General features: G+C 37.6%; 1 protein-coding gene across 1 annotated transcript in view; it reads left to right on the forward strand.

Moving 5' to 3' along the window:
* The window catches only part of LOC106872098 (gamma-aminobutyric acid type B receptor subunit 1), a 56,613-nt gene that overhangs the window by 25,305 nt on the left and 20,173 nt on the right, over positions 1 to 11,135 (forward strand). The window contains exons 7-11 of the mRNA XM_014918957.2: positions 649 to 788; positions 1,750 to 1,855; positions 4,441 to 4,504; positions 5,927 to 6,004; positions 9,822 to 9,972. Coding sequence (XP_014774443.2) covers positions 649 to 788; positions 1,750 to 1,855; positions 4,441 to 4,504; positions 5,927 to 6,004; positions 9,822 to 9,972 — 539 coding nt within the window. The remainder of the gene's footprint in view (positions 1 to 648; positions 789 to 1,749; positions 1,856 to 4,440; positions 4,505 to 5,926; positions 6,005 to 9,821; positions 9,973 to 11,135) is intronic.

An 11,135-nucleotide genomic window follows, 5' to 3' on the forward strand; every position in this document is an offset into this window, starting at 1 on the left:
TTGTGGTATATTTGTTTTTCTAGATGTTTTGAATGACATTTTTCATTGTTGAATTTGTTAATAGTTGGTTTTCTCTAAATTATATATATATAAAAGAAATACATCAAAGTTTTACATCCTTAATTTTTAAGAAACTATCTCCTTCTCTTCTCATTTCTCTTCTGCATAGTTTTCCTCTCCTACTATTTCCTGTCTACATATGAAGCTCATGTTGTCTTGTGTTTCCCTTCAGTTGCAGCCAGTTTCTCAAACAGAGGATGCAAAACTCTCCTGTCCTTTTTTTTTTAATTTCCCTCCTGTCAACTTTTTCCTGCAAAAAAAGACTGGATATTCCATTCTGCTTTTCACTTTACTCTTTCTTTTTGTTGATTTTTCTAAATAATACAAGTTGTACCAACAATCTCTTTGGATTTTTTTTAATGTAATAAGAATACGATCCTCATTCTTGTCTAATAAAATCAAAAATTATTTGTCTCGGCAGAGACTCATTTAAAGTACAACAACCATTTATGATTGTAAACAATGCTTCAATGTAAGAATTACAAGACAACCTTTATGAAAGGTCATTTTGATTCCTATAAAATAACGAATCTTTCAGAATAACTGTATTATTTCAAATTTCTTTATCTTTCTCATTTTACATTTCAGACATCGCAAAGATATAAAGAACGTCTTGACTCCGAACTAAATGTCACTGACACAAGCCAAGTCACCGGATACCCAGAATCTCCTCTTGCTTATGATGCATTGTGGGCTGTGGCATTAGCGCTAAACAAAACAGCAGCAAGGTAAATGCTTTTGAGTTTCATTATAGAATGTTGTTGTTGGCACTCCGTCGCTTATGACGTCGAGGGTTCCAGTTGATCCGATCAACGGAACAGCCTGCTCGTGAAATTAACGTGCAAGTGGTTGAGCACTCCACAGACACGTGTACCCTTAACGTAGTTCTCGAGGATATTCAGCGTGACACAGTGTGACAAGGCTGACCCTTTGAATTACAGGCACAACAGAAACAGGAAGTAAAAGTGAGAGAAAGTTGTGGTGGAAGAGTACAGCAGGGTTTGCCACCACCCCCTGCCGGAGCCGTGCGGAGCTTTAGGTGTTTTTGCTCAATAAACACTCACCATGCCGGTCTGGGAATTAAGCCTTAATTTGCAAATAAAAAAAATTATATATCCCCCAATGCAGTGTTGAGCACTCATTTCATTGTTTAACATTTATGTATGTATATATATATATATATATATATATATATATGCATATATGGGTACAGGACGTCACCAACTGTGCAAACAACATGACTGAGGACTGGTGAACCAGATAGCTACACCAGGCTCCAATCTGATTTGGCAGAGTTTCTACAACTGGATGCCCTTTCTAACGCCAACCATTCACAGAGTGTAGTGGGTGCTTTTACGTGCCACCGGCACGAAGGCCAGTCAGGCAGTACTGGCAACGGCCATGCTCAAAACTGTATTTTACATGCCACCTGCACAGGAGCCAGTCCAGCGGCACTAGCAACAATCTCGCTCGAAAGTCTTTACACGTACCACCGGCACAAGTGCCAGAAAGGCGACACTGGGCACAGGTGCCATCACGATTTTGCTTTCGCTTGCCCCAAAAGGTCTTCGCAAGCCGAGTTTCGTGTCCAATGAAGGAGACGACATTGGCATGGGTGCCAGTGTACTAATGTATTTGAACATAGACAGAAATGGAGATTAACTCTGTTTTTTTCTTTTTGTCTTACAGATTAGCATTGAAAAATCTCACATTGGACGAATTTGATTACAATAAAAAGCATATTACAGATGAAATTTATTCAGCAATGGATTCAACAAGTTTTCTAGGAGTGTCGGTAAGTTGGTTTCCTTCAGATTTGTTTGAATTACACTACACCCCTTTAATACCACCCCACTTGAGACCATCCCTCCTTATATGATACAAACTTCCTGTTTTCAAGTGACCTGAATTAAAACCATCCATCAAAATTTCATGTTAATTTATGTCCAAAATACCAGTTTGATAATGACAAAATTGTTTTGCTTGAAACAGAGGCAGCGTATTTCAACAGATATATGGTAACAAAAGGGTTAAAGTCATCTAAATTAAAATCTTCCATGAAACATTTGAGTTAATTTATGTCCAAAGCATCAGTTTAATAATGATAAAATTGTTTTAATTGAATCAAAGGCAGTGTATTTCAACAGATTTATAGTAACAAAAGGGTTAAAGTCAGCTAAATTAGAACGTTCCATCAAAATTTTGTGCAAGTTTGTCACCCGAACACCAGTTAATTAATAATGACAAAGTTATTTTAATAAATTCTTCAAATTTTCATAACTAGTTGAAACAAAATCAGAGTTTTCAAAATAAATATGGTAACAAAAGGGTTAAAGTGATCTAAATTAAAATCTTACATCAAAATGCCAGTTTAACAATTTCAAAGTTATTTTAATAAATTCTTCATTATTTTCAAAAGTAATAGAAAGAAAGATAGTGTATTTTAACAGAAATACTCTCTCTCTTCTCTTTTACTTGTTTTAGTCATTTGACTGTAGCCATGCTGGAGCACCGCCTTCAGTTGAGCAAATCGACCCCAGGACTTATTCTTTGTAAGCCTAGTACTTATTCTATCGGCCTCTTTTGCCGAACCACTAAGTTACAGGGACATAAACACACCACCATCGGTTGTCAAGTAATGTTGGGTGGACAAACACAGACACACAAACATATACACACACATACATATATATATATATATACAATGGGCTTCTTTCAGTTTCCGTCTACCAAATCCACTCACAAGGCTTTGATCGGCCCAAGGCTATAGTAGAAGACACTTGCCCAAGGTGCCATGCAGTGGGACTGAACCCGGAACCATGTGGTTGGTAAGCAAGCTACTTACCACACAGCCACTCCTGCGCCTATGGTAACAAAAGGGTTAAATTGATCTAAATTATAACGTTCCATCAGAATATCATGCTAATTTATGTTCCAAACAACAGCTTAATAATGACAAAGTTATTTTAATAAATTCATCATTATTTTCAAAATCAATTAAAACAAGGGCAGTGTATTTCAACAGAATTATCATATATCAAAAGGTTCAAATTTCTTTGATAGCAATTCACCTGAAACCGGGATTTATTATTTGCATGTATTTACAGCCAATCGCATGGTAAGACAAAGGCAAACACTGCTGTGTCGTGGGGCTGAACCTGAAAACCTATAGTTGCAAAGCAGATTTCTAATCATACAGCCATGTTTGTATCTGTTCTTTTACTTCATTCAATCATTAGACTGTGGCCATGCTGGGGCACCATTTTGAAGAATTTTAGTTGGATAAATTGCACCCAGTACTTATTGTTTTTTAAAGCCTATTACTTATTCTATCAGTCTCTTTTTGCTGAACCACTAAATTTCAGGGATGTAAACACACCAACACCAGATGTCGAGCAGTGGTGAGGGGACAAACAGACATAACGACATTCACACACACACACACATGCATACAAAGGGCTTCTTTCAGTTTCTGTTTAACAAATCACTCACAGAGCTTTGGTTGGCCGGAGGCTGTAGGAGAAGACACTTGCCCAAGATGCTACACGGTGGGATTGAACCGAAAACCATGTGGTTGCGAAGCAAACTTCTCACCACACTGCCACACTTGTACTTATTAACATGTTGACTCCTGAGCCTCGTGTTTTATCCCAGGGTCCCAATATAATATGTTGATTAATTTTGACATGAACCGCATAATATTTTTACACTATACTGTACCTCTCAGAAAGCCCATAGGAAGGAAATTCAAAAATGACCCACTGGTGGGTCAGGTGGTCTACTCGCTAACATACCACCATGACCTACCAGCAGGACATGTGGGAGCCAACATGTTAAACACTATTTTTCTGGAAATCATTTAAATATTTATATTGTATTTCAAGATGGTAATTTTTTTTTTTATTTGCCAAATAAACACACACACCATATATTTGTTCTTCACTCATTTATTACTGTTCTTGTTTTATTATTCTAATTCCTGTCCATTGTCCAGAAATTTTTCGTCACACATCTGTGACCTCTTCAGCAACACTTTTCATTTTTGTGTGTGTTCTTGCTCCACTTACTCCATCCTCAGAGAATGTCACTGAAGAGGTCACAGATGAGTGATAGAAAATTTCTGGACAATGGACATGAATTATAATAATAAAATAGAAACAGTAATAAACGAGTGAAGAACAAATATATGTATAGGGCTTGTGTTTAATTGGGGTGGCGGGTATGATCATTCTGAAATACAACAATATCTGTTTTAGCACAGGATTTCACATCAGGAATCTTGCAAAACGAATTAAAATATTTGAAATCCTGAAAAGTGGTTGAACTGAGGCATTGCTTTCAATAATTCTTGATTTTATCAAAGTTTCTTTTCATTTTTAGGGAAATGTAGCTTTCTCTTCAGAAGGTGACCGAATTGCTTTGACACAAATTGAGCAAATGATAAGTAAGCATTCAATTCTGTGTATGTTTATTGCAGAACCATTATCTTTTACTTGTTTCACTTGTTAGAATGCAGCCATGCTGGGGCACTGCCTTGAAAAATTTTAGTTGAACAACTTGACCCAAGTAGTTTTTTCTTTTTTTTTTCAGCCTGGTACTTATTCAATTGATCTCTTATGTGAAACTGCTAAGTTACAGGGTCATAAACACACAGATATATATATAAAACACACTAACAGATAAACCACCAAACCATGCACACACACACACACACATACATACGCACACACACGTTCTGTTATCACACACACACTCGCAGACTTTCGCACGCGCACCGATATTCATCTCCCTTTTTCACTCTCCTATCTTAGAAAGAACTTTTCCCCCACCACCTCCTCTTCCGGTCTTTTCATCATGTAACCTCGTGGGCATCGGTACCATTTTCCTCTTTCTCCGTTCTTCCATTCTCCGAACTTTCCATCTTTCCGACGAAGGGCTACGCCCGAAACGTCATACACTCTCTCTTTCCTTTCCTGAGCGTCCAATAATACTATCCATATCACGTCCTCACTTTGTTGTTTTTTTGTTTTTTTGTTATTGTGTTTTTGAACTATATATATATATATATACGATGGGCTCCTTTCAGTTTCCGTCTACTAAATTCACTCTCAAGGCTTTGGTTGGCCCACGGCTATAGTAGAAGGCACTTGCCCAAGGTGCCAAGTTGTTGTGGGACTGAGCCTGGAACCATGTGGTTGGTAAGCAAGCTTCTCACCACACAACCACTCCTGCACTTATGTCTCTTTTTTATTAACTTCTTTGTGTTTCTTTACACCAAAATGAACTGTGTGTATGTGTGTGGTTACATTGATGGTGTATACAGACAAATGTATTCTTCAAGACTATATCTACAATGAAAGCCTTTCACATTCTAATGTACAGGAACATGTTAGAAATAAATGTACACATCTATATTCTGATGAGCACTGTTTTGCATGCTTATGCTATATAAATGTTTGTTAGTGTGTGTGTGTGACAAATTGGTGGACGTTTGTGTTGGCTATCATTCAGGACAAAGCAAATCTATTGTGTGGGAAACAGACTATTTCACTATTTGGTTGTAGGAAATACCTCAATAAATATTAATAGAAGTGTTTACATGAGTTTGCTATTTCCGATCTTTTGCTCAAAATTATAAAAGGCTGTAATAGGGTGTAATTTTTTTGTCTGGAAAACAAAGATCACATCTTCTGAAGCCATAAATATAGGGGGACATGTGTTGCATATTGGAGTTCTCTCTCCTTTTCATTTTTTTCTGATGTTTTCTTTCTTTCATTCTCTCCCCACTTTCTTTCTACCCTGTCCCCTCTTCTTTCCAAGTAATAATTACAGTGATATTAATGTAAATCTCATTTTTCAATTCTAGATGGAACTTACCATTTAATGGGATATTATGATTCTGTTACTGATAACCTCACCTGGTTAGATAAAGAACAATGGCTAGGTAAGTTACATAAAAATTTACTAAACTATGTTATCCTCATCATCTTTGTTGCTGCTAATATTACCATCGTCACTGTTGCTTTGACTGACCAATCAGAATCTGTTTGAGATACGACAGACAAGATCTGAGATAAAGACAAAATGGGAAGATTATTGTAAAGAGAGACAATGACTGAGATGATAGATAAATTTTTAAGCTGACCAAAAATGCCAACAGACCCAATATTTTCTGAGTAAAGAGTGAGAGATTTTTTAATAATTTGGTTTACATAACCCTTTCATTGTCATATTTCTGTTGAAATACATTGCCTTTTCTTCTTTTAGTTTTTGAAAATAATGAGGGATTTTGTAAAATAGTTTTGTCATTATCAATCTGGAGTGAAAATGTTGTGAGCTGGCAGAATCGTTAGCACACCGGGTGAAATGTTTAGCAGCATTTCATCTGTTGTTAGGTTCTGAGTTCAAATTCCACTGAGGTTGGCTTTGCCTTTCATCGTTTTGGCATCAATAAATTAAGTACCAGTTGCATACTGGGGTCCATCTAATCAACTGGCCCCCCTCCCTCAAAATTTCAGGCCTTGTGCTTTGAGTAGAAAAGATTACTAATCTAGAGTGAAAATGTTGTGAGCTGGCAGAATCGTTAGCACACAGGGCAAAACGCTTAGCGGTATTTTGTCTGTCGTTATGTTCTGAGTTCAAATTCCGCCGACGTTGACTTTGCCTTTCATCCTTTCGGGGTCAATAAATTAAGTACCAGTTGAGTACTGGGGTTGATGTAATCGACTGGTTCCCTCCCCAAATTTCAGGCCTTGTAGAAAGGATTATTAGTAGAAGGGATTATTAGTATAAAGGATTATTTAGTTGAATGGATTATTAGTCTGGAGTAATGCAGTGAGATGGGAGAATTGTTACTGTTCCAGACAAAATGTTTTGCAGCATTTCCTCTGGTTTTATGTTCTACTAGATTAAAAGCCACACTCCATGCAGACTGTTAAGCTAGCTCCTGTGGAGGGCTAATTGGGCCTCTGGCCCAAAACTAAAGAAAGCAATAATAATAAAGCATTTATTGGTAAACCTACCAGTATGGTCTTACCTTACCAATATGGTATTGCTTTAAATTCAGTTTAAATGAAAAACTTGTAAGTTCACAAATTTTGAGGGTTCTTTTAAAATTTGAATTTTCAACTGTTAGCTTATGACAAATCTTCATTCAGACCTGATTCCAATGCTCAATACTCAAGAAGCAAATTAAGGGCAGATTTTCAATCCTGGGATCATCCTGATTCCAAAAAGGTATAATATGTCTATGCAGAGCAGAGAGAGAGAGAGACACACACACACACATACATGTTTAAATATTTTCTGTATGTTTATATCTATGTGTATGGGAGTGTAGTTAGTAACCCCCATGTCGTTAAATTGCTGGGTTTGTGTGTTTGAAGATGTGTGGAATAAGATATCCTTTACTTGAAAAACTGGTCGGCATTAAGCAAGAGTACAACCAGCCACCTGTGGAAACAATGTCTCGATTGTATATTCACCTATCCTATATAACACAAGGTGTTATATAGGATAGGTGTTATTGGACTATGTTATAGTCTAGTCACCTGTATTGTAAATCAGGTAGCTCACAAAGGAGTCACACCCGATGACTTTTGTAGCAGCACCATAATCAACTGTGATAAAGGTAAAGGTGATGCTTTAGATAGAAATAACTACAGGGGTATCAAATTGCTGGATCAGGTGATGAAGGTGATGGAGAGGGTCATAGCCCAACTAATTAGGGAGCGAATTAGGATAGATGGGATGCAGTTTGGTTTTGTGCCAGACAGAAGCACCACTGATGTTTTATTTCTGGTGAGGCAACTGCAGGAGAAATACTTTGGCATAGATAAACCTCTGCACTTGGCTTTTGTTGACTTGGAGAAAGTCTTTGACAGGGTCCCCCGATCCCTTATCTGGTGGGCAATGCGGAAACTGGGGATAGATGAGTGGTTAGTAATAGCTGTACAGGCCCAGTACAGGGATGGTGTCAGTAAGATGAGGGTCGGCAATGAGTATAGTGAAGAATTTTGGGTAGAAGTAGGGGTTCACCAAGGATCAGTCCTCAGCCCCCTCTTATTCATCATAGTCCTCCAGGCAATAACAGAGGAATTCAAGACAGGCTGCTCTTGGGATCTCCTCTATGCTGATGACCTGGCCCTCATAGTAGAATCACTACCAGAACTAGACAAGAAGTTTCGGGTGTGGAAGCAAGGTCTAGAATTGAAGGGCCTTAGAGTCAATGTAGCAAAAACCAAAGTTTTAGTTAGTAGGAAGGTGGACAAATCACAAACCCCTTCAGGTAGATGGCCCTGCTCGATCTGTAGAAAAGGTGTAGGTAGAAACTCCATAAGGTGTGCCCAGTGTAAGCTGTGGACACATAAGAAGTGCAGCAATATCAAAGGAAGGTTAACCGGGATGATAGTTTTTGTGTGTGGCAGATGCACAGGGGCAATAAACACCGAAGATGTTCAGAAAACAGATTCCATCACATGCCAGAGGGAGAAACTAGAAGCAGTTGATAGCTTCTGCTACCTAAGTGACCAAGTCTGTAGTGGTGGTGAATGCTCTGAGAGCATTGCTACTAGAATAAGGGGCAATAAACACCAAAGATGTTCAGAAAACAGATTCCATCACATGCCAGAGGGAGAAACTAGAAATAGTTGATAGCTTCTGCTACCTAGGTGACCAAGTCTGTAGTGGGAGGTGAATGCTCAGAGAGCGTTGCCACTAGAATAAGAATAGTCTGGGTAAAGTTCAGAAAGCTTCTACCTCTGCTGGTAACAAAGGGTCCCTCACTCAGAGTGAAAAGTAGACTGTATGACTGTTGGGGACATACGCGGGCTTGAAAGAAATGAAGCTTGTATGCTCCACTGGCTGTGTAATGTCAGTGTGCACACACAACAGAGTGTAACCGCTCTGAGAGAAATGTTGGACAGTTTCCGTCTACCAAATCTACTCACAAGGCTTTGGTCGGCCCGAGGCTATAGTAGAAGACACTTGCCCAAGGTACCATGCAGTGGGACTGAACCTGGAACCATATGGTTGGTAAGCAAGCTACTTACCACACAGCCACACCTGTGCCTATATAATAATTTTTTTCTATTCACCAAGCTGTCTCGCTTGCTGCTACACTCACATATTTATGATCATCTCAAGTACAAAACAAAAGTCGAAACTAAACAACATTCAATAATACCTTTTAATAATAAATGGAAATAATAATAATGATGTGGGATGGAGAGTTGCTGAAGAGGTCACAGGTGTGTGTGATGAAAGATTTGAGACAAAGGACATTAAAATAAGAATAATAATAAAGCTGTAGTGAAGAACGAATATATAGTGCATGTGGTTAACTGGCAAAGAGAAAGAAAAACCATCTTGAAATATAAAAAATATCTGTTTCAACACATGATTTCACATCAGAAACCTTGTAAAACAAAGGCGGTGAGCTGGCAGAAACGTGAGCACACTGGGCGAAATGCTTAGCGGCATTTCGTCTGCTGCTACGTTCCGCCGAGGTCGACTTTGCCTTCCATCCTTTTGGGTTTGATTAAATAAGTACCAGTTACGCACTGGGGTCGATATAATCAACTTAATCCATTTGTTTGTCCTTGTTTGTCCCCCCTATGTGTAGCCCCTTGTGGGCAATAAAGAAATAAGAAACCTTGTAAGACAAATACATAAATGAAACATATAAACAGAAATGTTTCATTATTGTTCAATACATATAATATGTTTCCTTATATATTCTTTCTTTCTGAATATTTTTTCAGGAGGGAAGCCACCACCAGATCATACAAGATTTGTTAGATTTCTCAGAGTTGTGCCTCAGGGTTTGTTCTTTAGTATGTCTGTACTTGCATTCTTTGGCATTTTGGCTGGCATAGTTTGTATGTCTTTCAATATCATGCACAAACACAGACGGTTAGTAATCAATAGCAAACACTGGCTATTTATTTATTCATTTATTTATCTATTTATTTATTTATCTATTTTTGCTTGTTACTTTTTAATATTTGTCTATTTTTATGCATTAGAAAAATATGGGACTTTTTCAGCATGTATGATTTTTTTTCTTCTCCAAATAGAAAAAAAAACAACAAAATCTTCTGTATTTGATGGCATAAAAGGCGCACAAGTATATTAAACATTTCTGCATATGGTGGCAAGCTGCACAATCGTTAACATGCTGGGCAAAATGATTTGTGGTACTTCATCCGTGCTCAAGTTCTCAATTCAGATTCCATCACTGTCGACTTTGCCTTTGATCCTATCGGAGTCGATAAAATAAGTACCAGTTGAATGCTGGGGTTGATGTAATAAAGTAGCCCCCCCCCCCCATTGAGTTTATTATATTGATCCCAGCGTTTCACTGGTACTTATTTTATCAACGCCGGCAGGATGAAAAGCAAAGTCAACATTGGTGGAATTTGAACTCAGAACGTAAAAGCAGATGAAATGCCGCTAAACATTTTGCCTGGTGTGCTAACGGTTCTGCCACCTTGCCGCCTTAATGATAATAATAATAATAATAATAATAGAAGATCTGGAAAGAACGGTAACTTCAATGTGGAGTCTAAAAACAGAAACAATTCCTATCATGGTAGGCGCATTAGGGATGATAAAAAAAATATTCAGTATATACATCAGTATATATATATATATATTTTATTATATGTATTTATTTTCTCCTAATAAACAAATAACTCGGACAAAATAAATTAGATAATAGATACCAGGGTAGCAAAGATCACAAAATGACTGTGGTGTAACTCCTGTTTATGAGGTAGAAACTCCTTGTTATTTTGGGTACTTGAGTATATATAAATTTAGTGAATGGAGTAAAACGCATATGTTACCTGAATACTTTTATTTCTAACATATGTTTCGAAGATTACAAATTGTACCTTCCATAGGAATCGGTGATGTTGTTAAGAATGTAATCTTCTCTTCAGGGAAATGCATGGGAACCAGCATAAACGTAAGACATTTTAACTGATTCCTATGGAAGGTATAATTTGTAATCTTCGAAACATATGTTGGAAATAAAAGTATGCAGTTAACATGCGTTTTACTCCATTCACTAA

This window comes from Octopus bimaculoides, chromosome 22 (assembly GCF_001194135.2).
Source record: "Octopus bimaculoides isolate UCB-OBI-ISO-001 chromosome 22, ASM119413v2, whole genome shotgun sequence".
In the NCBI taxonomy this organism is placed as follows: Eukaryota; Metazoa; Mollusca; class Cephalopoda; order Octopoda; family Octopodidae; genus Octopus; species Octopus bimaculoides.